Source organism: Salvelinus fontinalis, chromosome 30 (assembly GCF_029448725.1).
Source record: "Salvelinus fontinalis isolate EN_2023a chromosome 30, ASM2944872v1, whole genome shotgun sequence".
NCBI lineage: Eukaryota > Metazoa > Chordata > Actinopteri > Salmoniformes > Salmonidae > Salvelinus > Salvelinus fontinalis.
The window spans coordinates 19491856-19510880 of NC_074694.1; the positions used below are offsets into that span (position 1 = coordinate 19491856).

Genomic DNA, 19025 nt, shown 5'->3' on the forward strand with positions numbered 1-19025 from the left:
TCATGCTAGCATGCATCGTGCTCGCTGTCTGGAAGGGGAGGGTTGAATCTCAGGGTTAAGCAGCACACACACACACACACACACAGGATGGGATGGGCTATATTTTGGTGTGCGGTGACAAACACACACACACACACACACACACACACACAATGGGTAGGGTTGGATCTTGGGGTGCGCAGTGTGGGTTATATATGTGCATTTTCCAAGGGGTGCTACCCAGTAGGGACAGCACTTACCCAGAACACAGCTCTCTATCCTGGGGAGTGGGGTATAGAAGGGCTAGAGCTGGTGGGGGATAGAGGGCTGTGTGTATGTACAGTAAGATGGACCAGGACTGTGTCTCAAATGGCACCCTATTCCCTATTCGGTATTCTAATCTAGTCCCTGGTCAAAAGTAGTACATCATGGAGAGAGAGAGAGAGAGTTTGAGATCCTTTCTCTCTCTCTCTCTCTCTCATTCTCATTGTTTTACCCTCTCCCCCTTCTCTACCTTCATCTCTCTTTGCCCCTAAGCTCCCACCTCTCCCTCTCAAAGTACACTAGTTCTTTTTGCTTTAGAACATTGTAAAGGCAATTTGTGACTAAATGCAGTGAATTCATTAACGAGACATTGGGGATCATTAAACAGCGATTGAAGGAGGACTATTAAAAGCCTGACTTTAATTGCTTTCGTCTCTTCTACTAAACCTGTTTTGATGTAATTTCTTTGCTGTGGAGTAAGGGCCCCATAAAGTTATGAATTAGTGTCATTTTTAGTTATGCGTTTGACAGTCCTTGAAAGTAGCTAGCTAGGTAGTTGCCCGCTCAGCACAACACAGTGCTGTCACTGCAGTCAGATGTTATGCAGGAGTCCTTGAGAAAGAGGTACACACTGCAAGCATTGCAAAAAATCTGCTTAAAAGAGACAAAATAATTCCATTATCAGAGAATGCAATGTATGATACGTTTTTCTGTTGCATTCATACCATTCATTAGCCTTCCCACTCTCTGTATATCTGCTCAGCTGACTGTGGAGTGCAGTGGCCTGGAATGCATCCAAAATGGTCCCCTATTCCCTATTTAGTGACTCTGGCTAAAAGTAGCGTAATATCTAGGGTGCCACTTTATACACAGCCCTGGTGTCAATATAACCGGCCATGCTACTGTGCTCATCTGATGAGCATTGTTCCCCGTGTGAGGCCCCCGGGAAAATGTTCATGAAGCTCTATGTCTGTGATCTTGGAACACACACACACACACACACACTCAAACACGCACACACACGCTGTGATCCTGGAGAGGCCACAGGGGGTCTATTCCCCTCCTGGAGAGGAATACTCTTAAGGCCGAGCGCCACTCCTCTCCTCCACGCCCTCCAGATCATCCTTCCATCTCTCTCATGCCTCCATCCCATCATCCTCTCCTTCATACATGGAGTAGGGGTCAGGCTTCAGATCGTGTTCTTTAAAATTCTGTTTAAAACTCAATTCTGTGATTTGAAAAATGACAAAACAGGGTCCCCGCCACTTGTTTTGGTGTATAGCAGATGGTACATATCAATAATTTAAGTAACCATTAAACAGCTTCCCTGACTGTAGCTTTAAAGTGGGATTTATTATCAACATATTAACTGCAGAGTTTTCTTCCTTCTTTTTTGTTGTCTGTTTCAAAACAAGAGCTGTGGGGGAGTGAGGGAATGTATTACTGTAGCTTTAATGGTATCAGTTGATACGATCTTGTGTTAGCGCTTGGCTTCCTTTGAAATTACATTTATAAACCAGAGAACCGTCCTAGTTTCCGTAATCTGGTGTGACACACTACAAATGTTTTTAATTGGGGTAGCTAGAAGTAGCTTTTGGCTGTGGGATGTGCTCACTACTTACTCTGTGTTAGAGGGAGGTGGCTGAGAGGGAGAGGGAGGGAGGGATAGACAGAGAGAGCGAAGGAGAGATAGATGGGCTGAGAAAGATAGAGAGAGAGGCTATGCTGACTGGATAATCTCATGCAGTGTACTGCTGTACTGCGCTGTAGGGTTGATCCTCCAACCAACTGCTCCCAACATAGAGTACCAGCTCAGAAAGAGAGATCGAGAGGGGGGGGTGAGAGAGACAGAGAGAACTTTTACTTTACTGAGCCATTTACTTTATGTTTGTATTCTTATCTTTTATTATTTCTAATTGTTGTTGCATTGGCCCTGCAAGCATGCATTTCATTGGACGGTGTATACCATGTGTATCCTCTACATATGACAAATAATAAGACATGAACTTGAGAGAGAGGCTGCCTGACCTGTGTAGGGGACATGGAACAGACAGACATTAGTGAACATATTTTTTTAAATTATTTGATCATTTAATTCCTGTTTGATGTGAAACGCTGATTGAATCAGTATAATTTTGCGATTTACTCAGGATCTGAATGCCACATACAATCTGCCCTGAAATTAGATTCCCACCTTCTCATTGGATTCTAAAGCACTGATGGTTAAACCGATGAGGAGAGTTTTGAACTGTGCTTTGGGGCACACAGTGTCAATAGTCTAGGTGATGTGGGTGAGGCGGATTTAGGCGCAGGACACAGAGATGAGTAATAATCATAACTTTACTCTATAAACAATCTTCCATCAAGGAGAACAAAAAACCAGAGCACATAAACGAGACAACAATAAACACGCACAAAACCATGATGGAACCAGAGGGTTAAATAGGGAATCAATTATAACGTAATGGAAACCAGGTGTGTACAATCAAGACCAAACAAAAGGAAAAAGAAATGTAGATAGGTGGAGACTAGAAAGCCGGTGACGTCGACCGCCGAACACCACCCGAACAAGGAGAGGCACCAACTTCGGCAGGAGTCGTGACACACAGCAATGCACAGATGGTTTCTCTCATTATCCCAAAGACAAAATAGTCATCTTGATATGAAAAGAGTAAGGGGAAATATTGTCAGTAAAATGTTTTGCTGAGTGTCATTGAATCTTGTCGCTCATAAAATAACAGAGGTGGTTTAGTAAAAACTACACACCATGGACAACTTAGTTTATTATACATATTTATTTATTTTATTTAACCTTTATTTAACTAGGCAAGCCGGTTAAGAACAAATTCTTATTTTACAATGACGGCCCACCCCAGCCAAACCCTCCCCTAACCCGAACGACGCTAGACCAGTTGTGCACCGCCTTATGAGACTCTATGAGACTCCCGGTCACGGCCGGTTGTGATACAGCCCAGGATCAAACCAGGGTCTGTAGTGATGCCTCTAGCACTGAGATGCAGTGCCTTAGACCGCTGCACCACTCGGGAGCCTTAAAACATAGACTTTGGGGGTAAACATTGCTCACCCTATTGAATTAACTTGCATCATCTAATCAATATGTAGCCTACTCATATGTGTATTGTTTGGTTGGAACCTGATTTCAGTGGCTAAACAGAAATAAATATTGATTGTGGACGTTGTTGTAACACTTGATTAGAATTGATAACTATATGTATAGTGACAAGGAAATCGAGTCAGGCTGCATTATGTTGAGATGTACTTCGTTGTAAAGTCTCAGATTTGATTAGATGACTATGTCCTTTCATTATGTAAACTTAATCAGATGGTATCTAAGGTTGAGTGGCACCGCCTGGATGTGGTCATCAGCATCATCATCACTGTACAAACACAATCACTCTTACACCTTGCTATTCTTTATGAAGCAACCAAACACCTGCTTTGGAATATACACAATACTCTTCCTTCACATCTCTAAACTTTCTCTGCTCTTTCTTCTTTGTCTCAACAGGAAAAAGGAAACATTGCAGTTATATTTAATGTCGGAACGGACGACATAAATATTGAGGAGACAGCAAAGTTTGTAAATGATGGAAAGTACCATATAGTGAAGTTTACGCGGAGTGGCGGTAACGCCACACTACAGGTGGATGACCTACCTGTCATAGAGCGCTATCCCACAGGTAAGACACCCACGCCGTATTACCTATCCAGCATCTTCTCTGCTCACAGTGCTCTCTACCATAGTCTGAATGTACCTGTACTTGAAATGACCAAGAAGGGCAACTGTTGTCAGGAAAGGTTGATGTTGAGGTTAAATATTGGGCTATTTTAAATGGTGTATGAAATGATGTTGTTTTGTTGGTTGGTGTGTCTTATATATATATATATATACTGTGTTTCTTTCTCATGATAATATCATCTGGTTTTCGAGACAGTATCCTTTCAAATGTCAACATGTCAGGAGAACGATGACTGTCTGGTTGAGAAGGCTTTAAATGTCAACGCTTGGGGGTCTTGAATTCACAACATTTGAACTGCTAAAAAGGCTTTGACAAAGGCTATAGACGATCCAAGTCAGGTGAATTATTTAACATGTCTCGTTATAGGTGACAGCGTTTGTCATACAGGTTACCGTAACCAGGAAATGAAAACGTTTTGTTACCTATTATCACCTGTAGCTTTCACTGAAGTCAAGACAGCAAATTGAAATGTCAGGACAAATTCTGGTGAATTCTGGCATATTTAGGCATATCTTAAATGGTGAAACTATGGCATGGGGTGGCATTATATTTCCATGACAATTTCCTACTGTCCACTAGGGGCAACACGAAGGGGTTCAATCCCAGTGCTAGGCACTTGTTTTGTATTTATTTTTTTAACCATATTCCAAAACTTAACGCTTACCTTAACCACTTGGAATTAATGCCTAAACATAACCCTAAAGCCTAAATCTCAGAAGGAATCAACTTTACCCTAATGCCAAAATCTCTGAATTAATTCCTCATTTTAACCGACTAGATTAGTTTCAGTTAAACCTTTGCGCATTTGACTGACTGCTGACATACGCAAAATATACTCTAATTAAAATAGCAACACATTACATCATCTACCGAAGGCACCAGAGATGGCCCCACATGCCATAATTAAAAGGGCCAGTCATGGCATACATCTGTTGCTGCAGTTATGGCAAGGTTTCTTTGGAGATTGTGTTGCGAAATGGTCTACTCTAAATAAATGTAACAGTAAAGTGAAACCAGATGATATTTGTTCTTAAGATCCCATTAATTGACATAACGATTGAAATATTGGAACGGCCATGTCACTTCCTGTGATATCAGTTCCTCTGATTAATGTCTATCCTCTGGACAAACATCATGAAGGGAGACTCAATGATCATCAATGTTTGCCTGCAACGGCAAACATTTTCACTTTATTCTTATAATATAAGATGTATGAGATATACACTGCTCAAAAAAATAAAGGGAACACTTAAACAACACAATGTAACTCCAAGTCAATCACACTTCTGTGAAATCAAACTGTCCACTTAGGAAGCAACACTGATTGACAATAAATTTCACATGCTGTTATGCAAATGGAATAGACAAAAGGTGGAAATTATAGGCAATTAGCAAGACACCCCCAAAAAAGGAGTGATTCTGCAGGTGGTGACCACAGACCACTTCTCAGTTCCTATGCTTCCTGGCTGATGTTTTGGTCACTTTTGAATGCTGGCGGTGCTCTCACTCTAGTGGTAGCATGAGACGGAGTCTACAACCCACACAAGTGGCTCAGGTAGTGCAGTTCATCCAGGATGGCACATCAATGCGAGCTGTGGCAAAAAGGTTTGCTGTGTCTGTCAGCATAGTGTCCAGAGCATGGAGGCGCTACCAGGAGACAGGCCAGTACATCAGGAAACGTGGAGGAGGCCGTAGGAGGGCAACAACCCAGCAGCAGGACCGCTACCTCCGCCTTTGTGCAAGGAGGTGCACTGCCAGCGCCCTGCAAAATGACCTCCAGCAGGCCACAAATGTGCAATTGTCTGCTCAAAAGGTCAGAAACAGACTCCATGAGGGTGGTATGAGGGCCCGACGTCCACAGGTGGGGGTTGTGCTTACAGCCCACCACCGTGCAGGACGTTTGGCATTTGCCAGAGAACACCAAGATTGGCAAATTCGTCACTGGCGCCCTGTGCTCTTCACAGATGAAAGCAGGTTCACACTGAGCACATGAGCACATGTGACAGACGTGACAGAGTCTGGAGACGCCGTGGAGAACGTTCTGTTGCCTGCAACATCCTCCAGCATGACCGGTTTGGCGATGGGTCAGTCATGGTGTGGGGTGGCATTTCTTTGTGGGGCCGCACAGCCCTCCATGTGCTCGCCAGAGGTAGCCTGACTGCCATTAGGTACCGAGATGAGATCTTGCAGGGCGCTGGCAGTGCACCTCCTTGCACAAAGGCGGAGGTAGCGGTCCTGCTGCTGGGTTGTTGCCCTCCTACGGCCTCCTCCACGTTTCCTGATGTACTGGCCTGTCTCCTGGTAGCGCCTCCATGCTCTGGACACTATGCTGACAGACACAGCAAACCTTTTTGCCACAGCTCGCATTGATGTGCCATCCTGGATGAACTGCACTACCTGAGCCACTTGTGTGGGTTGTAGACTCCGTCTCATGCTACCACTAGAGTGAGAGCACCGCCAGCATTCAAAAGTGACCAAAACATCAGCCAGGAAGCATAGGAACTGAGAAGTGGTCTGTGGTCACCACCTGCAGAATCACTCCTTTTTTGGGGGTGTCATACTAATTGCCTATAATTTCCACCTTTTGTCTTTTCCATTTGCACAACAGCATGTGAAATGTATTGTCAATCAGTGTTGCTTCCTAAGTGGACAGTTTGATTTCACAGAAGTGTGATTGACTTGGAGTTACATTGTGTTGTTTAAGTGTTCCCTTTATTTTTTTGAGCAGTGTAATATTAACATATTACTTGAGTGATGAGGAAGGAGCTTGGCTGCGTTTCAAACATATAAAAGACACACCCTCCTCCACTTACCCTCGCCTTATGCCCTTGGGGGAATCCCCGCAGCCATCTTTGCCGTCGATCTAAACAATTAGCCAGCAAGGGAAGTTGGCAACATAAGCCCCTCAGCCCTCCTCAGCCCTCCGAGTTAGTGAGTGTACAATTCTGTTCACTCCGGGGCTTGAAAAACCCAATAATTCAATTCACAATGATTATACATCCACTAAAAAAAGTCAGCCAAAACTTAAAACCAACATCAATATGGAGAACTGAACATACAAGTGTAATTTTAAAAAATTATGTAAATAAGTTAGAAATTGTGCTACTAATGCACATGAAGGCACAAACACGTATGGTAAAAGTAATAATGTTTTTGTTTGGTTAGCTTTTGGAAACGTTAGCTAGTGCATGCAACTTTCCCTGACATCACACTTCTACATTGTAATTTTCGATTTACCTGATATTGTCGGATGGCTAGCATTTGATGTCTGCGGATACGTTGTCTTCTAGCCAAGATATGAAATGCAATCATAATTGAATGTAGCGCATACAAAGCACACACAACAGCTACCGGTGGTTCCATGGTGACTGAAAACACAACCATGGGACGAATTTCTGGGAAATGCAAGAGTCAACTCATCATACGTCATGATGCGTCATCAGAAGTGTCCACTTAATTTGAGGGCTGAGGGGAGAGGGTGTGTCTTTCACGTGTTTGGAATGCAGCCCTTGCCTTGTATAGGGCTCCGACATGCCGCTTCCCTGAACGGGGTGAACCGTTCATACAAAATATTAAAAATCGTTTGAAAGAAAAACTGTGGTATATGAAAAAAAGTCAGAGGTACAACACTGTGGCTCCGGTCCAAACACTTAAAAGACACACCCTATCCCCTCAGCCCTCAAATGAAGTGGACACTTCTGATGACGTATAATGACGTCTGACGAGTATACACTTGCAGGGCAAGGGGCATTGGAGGAAGAATGATTTTTAAATGGATCACCCTTGGCCGGGAATTCGTCACTCGTTCATCTTGCGATGATTGTGTTTTCAGCCACCGGTAGCTTGTGGGTGCTTTATATGTGCTACAGTCAATTATGAGTGCATGTCTACTTATATTATATATATATAATTATTAATATGCACCAACTGTATGATAGCTAGCAAATGAATTAACTTCTGAAGAAGGAAACCGTTTTATTTCTACAATTTCACAAAAATAACCAAACAAAAACATACTGACTCTGACTTTTCTTAGATGTACAATCGTCACAAATTTAATTATGGGGAGTTTCAGGCCCCGGAGTGAAGATAATTGTACACTCGCAAACTCGATTTAAAACGAGGGCTGAGGCGCTTATGTTGCAAACTTCCCTTGCTTGGCTAATCACTTGGACCGCCCTCCAAGACGCCGACGGGGATTCCCACAAGGGCATAAGGCGAGGGTAAGTGGACGAGGGTGTGTCTATTATGAGTTTGAACCACAGCCTATGTACATACAATTAAGCATTGGGGTCTGCATAGTCCAATCACAGAGCAGATACAAGTCACATGGTCTGTTAGCGAACACATGATGTCACTCGATAGCTGCTATATTGTCCAATTACAAGAGATACAAGTCACGTGAGGAACCAATATACACAGGCAGTTAGGAAAGCAAAGGCTAGCTTTCTCAAACAGACATTTGCATCCTGTAGCACAAACTCCAAAAAGTTCTGGGACACTGAAGAGTCCATGGAGAATAAGAGCACCTCCTCCCAGCTGCCTACTGCACTGAGGCTAGGAAACACTGTCACCACCCATAAATCTACGATAATCAAGAATTTCAATAAGCATTTATCTACGGCTGGCCATGCTTTCCACCTGGCTACCCCTACCCCGGTCAACAGCTCTGCACTTCTTTACAGCAACTTGCCCAAGCCGCCACCATTTCTCCTTCACCCAAATATAGATAGCTGATGCTATGAAAGAGCTCCAAAATCTGGACCCCTATCAATCAGCCGGGCTAGACAATCTGGACCCTCTCTTTCTAAAATTATCCACCACAATTGTTGCAACCCTTATTACTAGCCTGTTCAACCTCTTTCGTATCGTCTGAGATCCCTAAAGATTGGAAAGCTGCCGCAGTTATCCCCCTCTTCAAAGGGGGAGACACTCTAGACCCAAACTGTTCAGACCTATATCTATCCTACCCTGCCTTTCTAAAGTCTTTGAAAGCGAAGTTAACAAACAGATCACCGACCATTTCGAATTCCACCATACCTTCTCTGCTATGCAATCTGGTTTCCAAGCTGGTCATGGGTGCACCTCAGCCACGCTCAAGGTTCTAAACGATATCATAACCGCCATCGATAAAAGACAATACTGTTGAGCCGTATTCATCGACCTGGCCAAGGCTTTCAACTCTTTCAATCACCGCATTCTTATCAGCAGACTCAACAGCCTTGGTTTCTCAAATGGCTGCCTCACCTGGTTCACCAACTACTTCTCATATAAAGTTCAGTGTGTCAAATCGGAGGGCCTGTTGTTCGGACCTCTGGAAATCTTTATGGGAGTTCCACAGGGTTCAATTCTCAGGCCGACTCTTTTCTCTGTATACATAAATGATGTATATTCTCTGACCCACCTCTACGCAGACGACACCGTTTTGTATACTTCTGGCCCTTCTTTGGACACTGTGTTAACTAACCTCCAGACGAGCTTCAATGCCATACAACACTCCTTCCGTGGCCTCCAACTGCTCTTAAATGCAAGTAAAACTAAATACATGCTCTTCAACCGATCACTACCCGTACCCGCCCGCCCGTCTAGCATCACTACTCTGGACGGTTCTGACTTAGAATATGTGGACAACTACAAATACCTAGGTGTCTGGTTAGACTGTAAACTCTCCTTCCAGAATCACATTAAGCATCTCCAATCCAAAATTAAATCTAGAATTGGCTTCCTATTTTCTAACAAAGCATCCTTCACTCATGCTGCCAAACATACCCTCGTAAAACTGACTATCCTACCGATCCTTGACTTCTGCGATGTCGTTTACAAAATAGCCTCCAACACTCTACACAGCAAATTGGATGTAGTCTATCACATTGCCATCCGTTTTGTCACCAAAGCCCCATATACTACCCACCACTGCGACCTATATGCTCTCGTTGGCTGGCCCTCGCTTCATACTCGTCTCCAAACCCACTGGCTCCAGATCATCTATAAGTCTTTGCTAGGTAAAGCCTAGCCCTATCTCAGCTCGCTGGTCACCATAGCAGCACCCACCTGTACCACTCGCTCCAGCAGGTATATGTCACTGGTCAACCCCAAAGCCAACTCCTCTTTGGCCGCCTTTCCTTTGAGTTCTCTGCTGCCGAAGACTGGAACGAATTGCAAACTTCACTTAAGCTGGAGACTTCTATCTCCCTCACTAACTTTAAGCATCAGCTGTCAGAGCAGCTTATCAATCATTGCACCTGAACACAGCCCATTTGTAAATAGCCCACCCAACTATCTCATCCCAATATTGTTATTTATTTTTTTGCTCCTTTGCACCCCAGTATCTCTACTTGCCCATTCATCTTCTGCACATCTATCACTCCGGTGTTTAATTGCTAAATTGTAATTATTTCACCACTATGGCCTATGTTTTGCCTTACCTCCCTAATCTTACTACATTTGCACACACTGTATCTAGACTTTTCTATTGTGTTATTGACCGTACGTTTGTTTATCCCATGTGAAACTCGGTGTTGTTTGTGTCGCACTGCTTTGCTCTATCTTGGCCAGATTACATTTACATTACATTTAAGTCATTTAGCAGACGCTCTTATCCAGAGCGACTTACAAGTACATACATTCATACTTTTTTTGTACTGGCCCCCCGTGGGAATCGAACCCACAACCCTGGCGTTGCAAGCGCCATGCTCTACCAACTGAGCTACACGGGACGATCACAGCTGTAAATGAGAACTTGTTCTCAACTGGCCTACCTGGTTAAATAAAGGTGAAATAAAATATATTTTTAAAAATCTGTTAGCGAACACGTGATTTGCGAACAGATCCCGTGACTTGTATCTGCTCTGTGATTGGATGATACAGGCCGTGAGGCTCACGGTTATTGTAGGTTTTGGTGCTCTTTGATACAGAAACTGATGGTAAAAACATGATTTCTCAACACAGCAGTTGAAACATTCATAATCGATGGGCACTACATCAACATACAAATTGTTTTACAATCTCGGTAAAAAATAGGACATCTACGTTGGCACAGTAATATCGCCAGCGCTAATATACCGCTAATATATCACAAATATTTGATATCACCACGGGTTTTGAGGATTAAGAATCCACTTCTGGAATTCCTCGTAGCAGCCCTATGTGAGGAGCCATAGGCGAGGGGCATAGCTCGTAGGATCAGGATTGCCTGAGTCTTACTCAACCATCTTGGCATGAGTACAAACCAGAGATGATTTCAACCTGTCTCTTCCACCTCTCCTTCTTCTGTTCATTGACCTTTTCAGGCGGCCCAGTGCCTTCACCCACACTAAAGAGAGTTTTTATGGCTGGGGACAGATTCGCTCGTCACTCCTCGCCTCAGGTAGATGGGGGAAATTAATGTCTTGTGACGTGCAGTGAACATGGAGGAACACAGAATACACTGTAGGGTTAATAGATTGACTGGCTCTATGGTTTCTATAAGATCTTAGCTGTGCAATAGAGAGACTCACTGTTCCACAGACACGTAGACGGACAGGCACACAGATGGACAGGCACACAGACAGACAGGCACACAGACAGACAGGCACTCAGACAGACAGGCACACAGACAGACAGGCACACAGATGGACAGGCACACAGACGGACGGACAGACTATAGCTGACATTTTACTTTCTCCCAACCAATTGTGCAATTAAAAAAAAAAAAATTGTGTACCTTATTTTTTTACTTATTGTGTACATAATGTTGCTGCTACCGTCTCTTATGACCGAAAAAAAACTTTTGGACATCAGAAACTCGATTATTCACCACGGACGGGAAGAAACTTTTTCCTTTAACGAGTCCGATGAGAAGGATATCCTGCTTTCACTGGAACAGGCCCAGATCCACGCCTATTGCATGAAGAAAAGACGCAGGAAAAGGGGACACAAATCGAGGATCCTTCTGAGAATCCGGAGGAGAGCGAGTAAACTCCAAATGCCTTCCATTCTTCTTGCTAAACGTGCAATCGTTAGAAAATAAAATTGATGACCTAATATTAAGATTATCCTACCAAAGGGACATTAAAAACTGCAACATCTTGTGTTTCACCGAGACGTGGCTGAACAAAGAAATGGACAATATAGAGCTGGCGGGATTTTCCATGCACCGGCAGAACAGAGATGCTACATCTGGTAAGACGAGGGGTGGGGGTGTGTGTCTTTTTGTCAATATCAGCTGGTGCACAATGTTTAATATTAAAGAAGTCTCGAGGTATTGCTCTCCTGAGGTAGAGTACCTTATGATAAGCTGTAGACCACACTATTTACCAAGAGAGTTCTCAACTGTATTATTCGTAGCCGTCTATTTACCACTACAAAGTGAAGCTGGCACTAAGATCGCTCTCAACCAACTCTAAAATGCTCAACCAGAAGCGGCGCTCCTAGTGGCCGGGGACTTTATGCAGGCAAACTTAAATCAGTTTTACCAAATTTTTACCAGCATGTCACATGTGCAACAAGGTGAAAAAAATCCTAGACCACCTTTACTCCACACACAGAGATGCATACAAAGCTCTCCCCCGCCCTCCATTTGGCAGTTCGGACCATAATTCTATCCTCCTGATTCCTGCTTACATGCAAAAACTAAAGCAGGAAGTACCAGTGACTCGCTCAATACGGAAGTGGTCGGATGACGCTGATGCTACACTACAGGACTGTTTTGTTAGCACAGACTGGAATATGTTCCGGGATTTATCCAATCGCATTGAGGAATACACCACCTCAGTCATCGGCTTCATCAATCAGTGCATCGATGACGTCGTCCCCACAGTGACTGTATGTACATATCCCAACCAGAAGCCATAGATTACAGGCAACATCTGCATCCAGCTAAAGGCTAGAGCTGCCACTTTCAAGGAGCGATTGACTAATCCGGACGCTTATAAGAAATCCCGCTATGCCCTCAGACGAACCATCAAACAAGCAAAGCGTCAATACAGGATTAAGATTGAATCCTACTACACCGGCTCCTACTACACCGGCTCTCGTCGGATATGTCAGGGCTTGAAAACTATTACGGACTACAAAGGGAAACCCAGACGCGAGCTGCCCAGTGACGCAAGCCTGCCAGACGAGCTAAATGCCATTTATGCTCGCTTCGAGGCAAGCAACACTGAAGCATGCACAAGAGCACCAGCTGTTCTGGATGACTGTGTGATAATGCTCTCGGTAGCCATGTGAACCAAACCTTTAAACAGGTCAACATTCACAAAGCCACTGGGCGAGACAGATTACCAGGACGTATACTCAAAGCATCTGTCATGTCTTCACTGACATTTGACAACCTCTCCCTGACCAAGTCTGTAATAGCTATATGTTTCAAGCAGACCACCATAGTCCCTGTGCCCAAGAAAGTGAAGGTAACCTGACTAAATGATTACCGCCCCGTCGCACTCATGTCGGTAGCCATGAGGTGCTTTGAAAGTATGGTCATGGCTCACATCAACAGCATCCTCCCGGACACCCTAGACCCACTCCAGTTCACATACCGCCCCAACAGATCGACAGATGATGCAATCTCAATCGCACTCCACACTGCCCTTTCTCACCTGGACAAAAGGAACACATATGTAGGAATGCTGTTCATTAACTACAGCTCAGCGTTCAACACCATAGTGCCCACGAAGCGCATTACTAAGCTAAGGACTCTGGGACTAAGCATCTCCCTCTGCAACCTGCACTTCCTGACGGTCCGCCCCCAGGTGGTAAGAGTAGGCAACAACACATCTGCCACGCTGATCCTCAAAATGGGAGCCCCTCAGGGTTGTGTGCTCACGTCCCTCCTGTACTCCCTGTTCACTCATGACTGCACGGCCAGGCACAACTCCAACACCATCATTATAGACTGTTTTCTCTGCTAACGCACGGAAAGCAGTACCAGAGTGCCAAGTCTAGGACCAAAAGGCTCCTCAACAGCTTCTACCCCCAAGCCAATAGACTGCTGAACAATTCATAAAAATCGCCACCGGACTATTTACATTGACACCCACCCCTCTTGTACACTGCTGCTACTCGCTGTTTGTTTGTTACCTAAGCAGAGTCACTTCGCCCCCACCTACATGTACAGATTACCTCATCTAGTCTGTACCCCCGCACACTGACTCGGTACCGGTACCCCTCTATATAGCCTCGTTATTGTTATTCTTATTGTGTTACTTTTTATTATTACTTTTTATTTTCGCCTACTTGGTAAATATTTTCTTCTTCTTGAACTGCACTGTTGGTTAAAGGCTTGGAAGTAAGCTTTTCACGTTAAAGTCTACACTTGTTGCATGTTGCAAATAAAGTTTGATTTGATTTGAAACACACAGACAGACAGAAACACACACACACATACATACTGTATGTACACGTGCACACAAAGATGAATACCCCCCCCCCACACACACACACACATTAATACTGTAAGTCTTTGGGATATTTAGGGTATTTGAACATTTTTTACTAATTTGGTTTCTCTCTGAGACAGCCCCTTTGTGGCTTTAGCCCCAAAAACTTAAATACTCAAAAAGATTCTGAAGAATCATCGTTGCACAGAACTACTTCTAGAAGCAAGTGGATTCATTTAGTTGAAGGTTGGTTAGCGCGCTAATGAAATCAGAGTCACAGGTTTTCATTTGGTGTAAAGAGAAGAGTAAATACAATCATTCACTAACTGACAATATTTCTCAACGGCAGACTAAACTCACAGAGGGAAAGACAGAAATAATTGTATTCAAGAACTCCTCCGGAATGTTTTTGAGTCAAGAGTCTAGAATGAATTGGCTGTCTAAATCTGCAATCGGACTGAAGCCCATATTTTACAAAGATAATATAAACCATTTTTAAGGGTCCACATCATGAAGTCTAAATGAAATACTTGTCAGCTAAACATTCGCATTGAGTTATCATTTTCTGTTTTATTTCCTAACCAATATATTGGAATGACCTTCATTGTCAAACATGCAACTAAATAACATGTAAAACACTTGCTACTTTGAACTGATTAAACATAACTTGTGTGGCTACAGCTTATTTCCAGTTTAAATGGTTTCTTTAGCCATTGTCAATAAGTACACATTAGTGCATGGTGAATGCAGACACAGATACATCTTTTTGAAAAGCTTTGGTTGGTATTTTATGGACTTCATTTATAGACGAGACACATATTATGTACACACAGATGATTGGCATTTCCTCCATCTCCAAAACTAAATGAGCACTCCTGTTTATTTTCTTTTTTCATTTGAACTTGACATGGACTTCAGTAAAAATCCATGAAATGAATGTAACTTTCCGAATACAGCTTTTCAAAGTCATTGCAATAAAAAAATATATATATATCTTAAGTGAGCTTAATTTGATTTTGTGCCACTTCACCATAGTCAGCACTATGATACCACTGATAAACCACCTGAATGAATTTAAATGTAACTAAAAATGAGGGAGGGAAGAGGAGTGGGAGAGAGATAAGAAGAACTGTGTCTAGTAATTACATATCCTTGTATTTCACATCTAGCAGAAACCATGCTGAACATATGATGGTGATATATTATTATTATCCTACAGTCTTAACAAAGACTGTCCTACTGGTGTCACTCATTGTAATTCTGGCTTCGTAAGACATCTTTGACTTTACAGAGCACATCTTTGATAAAGCCATTATATTAAATAACATCAAACATGGATATGCAGTCCAATATTATGTTACAACAGTAGTTTTGAATTTCCAAACAAGATCTAATCAACAGACACATATTCAAATTATATTTTCTTCAGTAGGGGATGAGAGGGAATGTCTCATTTGATTCTGATTCATTATTGACATTTCTTACCAGATTCAAGTACTAACTAGTTAACTACCAGTAAAATATACAAAAGGCTAGTTCAATGCAAACAGCCTACAGTAAATGATGCCCTGTGTGAGTATTATCTCTGCTTACATGTCATCCTATAAAACCAGTCTAATTACTTCTAATCACAATTATTGTACAGCATCCCCCTCCCCTTTCCCCAGCCCTCCCCACTTAACTATCCCTAGTACTGTATTTCTCCCAACTCCTCTATGTTTTGATGAGCCTCCATCAATGCCTCTGTCAGTCTGGCGATAGGCAATTGGGTACCATTTGGGATGCAGACTGTCACAGACCGAGGCAGAACTACAGGCAGCAGGGTAATGGCCGCCCCCAGCCACTGGCCACTGGCAGGTTCCAGAGTGACATCATAATAAGAGCAGACGCTGAGGATATGGAATGATGATGAAAAAGAAAGAGAGAGAGAGAGAGAGAGAGAGAGAGTGAGAGGAAAAAGATTAAAAGGGTAGAGGGATGGAGGGGATCACTATTGTGAAAAGCAGGGGGGAATAATTGCATCACAAGTGCCTTCCCTGGTATAATCTCATTAAAAGGTCACATCATACCCATTTATTGAGGCATTAGACTGTCCTTAGCCCAATTATCAGAGGCTCTGTGTGCATTCCAAATGACACCCTATTTTCTAAATAGTGCACTTCTTTTGACCTGAGCCCTATGGGTTTCCCTATTGGCCCTGGTCAAAAGTAGTGCACTATAAAGGGGAATAGGGTGTCATTTGGGATGTAGATGCAGACTCAAAATAACCCATCCATTTGTCTTAGATGCCCAGTTCTCTTTCCTTTCTCTCGTTCTTTTTCCTTCTTCCCCTTTCGTTCCCTCTTTATGTGGAGTACAAAAGAGCTGGACAGGCAGCCTCAGAAATCAGACCCTCTTCCTTATCCAGAGTCTGGGCCATGGAAGTCATGCCATAACAATGGTGCTGTCAAGCCCAGAGGGTACTGTAGCAGGGTAGCAGACACACACACACACACACACACACACACACACACACACACACACACACACACCATATTCTGTCTACGTGAGGCCCAGAGGGTACAGTAGCAGGGTAGTAAACTACTCTGTTGGAGGGAACAGCTAATGCTAAAAGCCTGTCTACCACACAGCACACAAAGAGAATGGACTAGGGAGCCCTGGCCTTATTCTTCTACTGTTATCAGAGCATGATGCACTTACAAAGCTCCCTTGCTCTCTTTAACTCCGCTCTCTCTTCCCCTCTCTGACTCACTCTCTCCATTCTACCCTCCCTCCTCTTTTGATCTTGATCCCTTCTTCCCTCTATCTCTCTCATTACTGCTCACTCTTTGTCTCTTTCTCTCCCCCTCTCCTTCTCTTGATCTCTTTCTCTTCTCCCTCTCCATCCCTTCTCCTCTCAGGGTCAGACCCGGAAGGGGAAGGTTTGATTTGTTTCTGCTCTTTTAGCCATGGCTGCAGGAGCAGTAATGAATCAGAAGTAGTGAACAATCAGTAATGACACGCAACGCCATCCACGGGGCAGGCAGTCGATTGTATTATTCTGTCTGCGCTGGTTTACAAACACACACACACTGTATTCTGTCTCTGTGAGCTCCAGTTTAGTCTAGTGTACAACCAATCAGACCATTGGTGAGTCCAAATAAAAAGCTACAAAACAATAAACAGTGCATTGGTGCTTTCTTATGCCCAAGTCCTTTATATATATAAAAGTTAAACGTATTTAATATTATCAGACAAATTCTTCCATCTCCATCTTCTCCTCCTGCTTAATTCTTTCCCAGCCCTCTCTCTAAAGGAACAGTGGAAGAAACTATTTGCATATTTTGTTCATTTAATGTGGAGCAGAGAGCGAGGGGGCGTAGTTCTCAGTGCTTGTAATGAGATGAAAGCCAGGTCTTATCTGACCACTTTATTAAGACAAAGAAAACAAGAAGCATGGGTGAGCCAGGTCAACTGGGACTGGGAGGACAGGGGGGGCGTCTCAGACCCAATCACTGCTGTCTGGAGGTGGGAGATAAGGTAGAGGTTTGTCCCTGTCCCGCCGTTCCCTGGCCCAGATCACCATGTACTCTGTTTAGAACAGAATGAATGGGTATGATGAATGGGTATGGGTGTTGCTGTGTTTAAAACCAGAGCACAGTATCGTTTTGTTAGAATACAAAAACAAATGTCCCTGAAGTGTAATTGATATCGCTATCACACTTAAATTAATCAGAGTTTTAATGCAGAAAGAGAGGATGGAGAGAGTGGTACTATGGCCATAGTAAGAAAAAAACGACGATTACCTGCAGTAGCTACATATACAGCATGTATACTACTCTGTGTGTGTGTGTGTGTGTGTGTGTGTGTGTGTGTGTGTGTGTGTGTGTGTGTGTGTGTGTGTGTGTGTGTGTGTGTGTGTGTGTGTGTGTGTGTGTGTGTGTGTGTGTGTGTGTGCGTGCATGTCTTTGTTTGTCTCCTCACCCTCCCAAGCCTCTCACTCTCTCTTCCTCTCTCTCTCAGGGGTCTTACATCGTGTTTACATGTCTTGCCGATAGCCTAAAAAGGAGACTGTACAATTTTCTCAACCCTATCATTTGAAGAGAGATTACTCTTTTGTCAGAAGATAACTGGGAGGCATAAACATACAAAAAGAATTGCAGCTTGTCATGAAATAAAGAAAGCAGTATAAAAGTAATACGAATCTAGAATGAGAGTTGCCCTCTCCCGCAGCGTGCTCTGCTTCGTCCTACACGACCCACATTTTCCCTCCCTCACTCTATTCCTCCTTCTCTCTTCACCCTCCCTCGCTTCCCTGACCTCTCTGTTTTCCAGGGGTTGAGAAGAACCAGGGCTCTTCCTCCTACTGACCACTCCTCTCTTCCATTCCACTCCTCTCCTCTCAGAAAACACAACCTGGACCCTCGGGGGTAACAAACAAAGTGAAAAAGCTGGCCCAACCAACCAACAGCCTGACACTGTCATATAGCTTTGACAGAAGGGATGAAGGCCCATTAATAGCCAAACCCTCCCTCCCACCAAACTGACTACGTCCCAATAACAATACTACTGTAGTAATCCACAGATTGCATGCCCTATTGCATTGTTGGGTTTTGAGTTTGCAAGAAAGGCATTTCACTGTACTTGTGCATGTGCCATTAAAACTTCAAACTTGAAAAGTACATTG

At 43.5% G+C, this 19025-nt stretch overlaps 1 protein-coding gene across 1 annotated transcript in view; it reads left to right on the forward strand.

The window, feature by feature from the left end:
• Window positions 1-3757: 3757 nt before the first annotated feature.
• The window catches only part of LOC129828462 (neurexin-1a-beta-like), a gene marked incomplete at its 5' end in the record, with an annotated part of 106387 nt that continues 91119 nt past the window's right edge, over window positions 3758-19025 (forward strand). Inside the window, one exon of the mRNA XM_055889496.1 lies at window positions 3758-3944. Within this exon, the coding sequence (XP_055745471.1) occupies window positions 3758-3944 (187 nt within the window). The remainder of the gene's footprint in view (window positions 3945-19025) is intronic.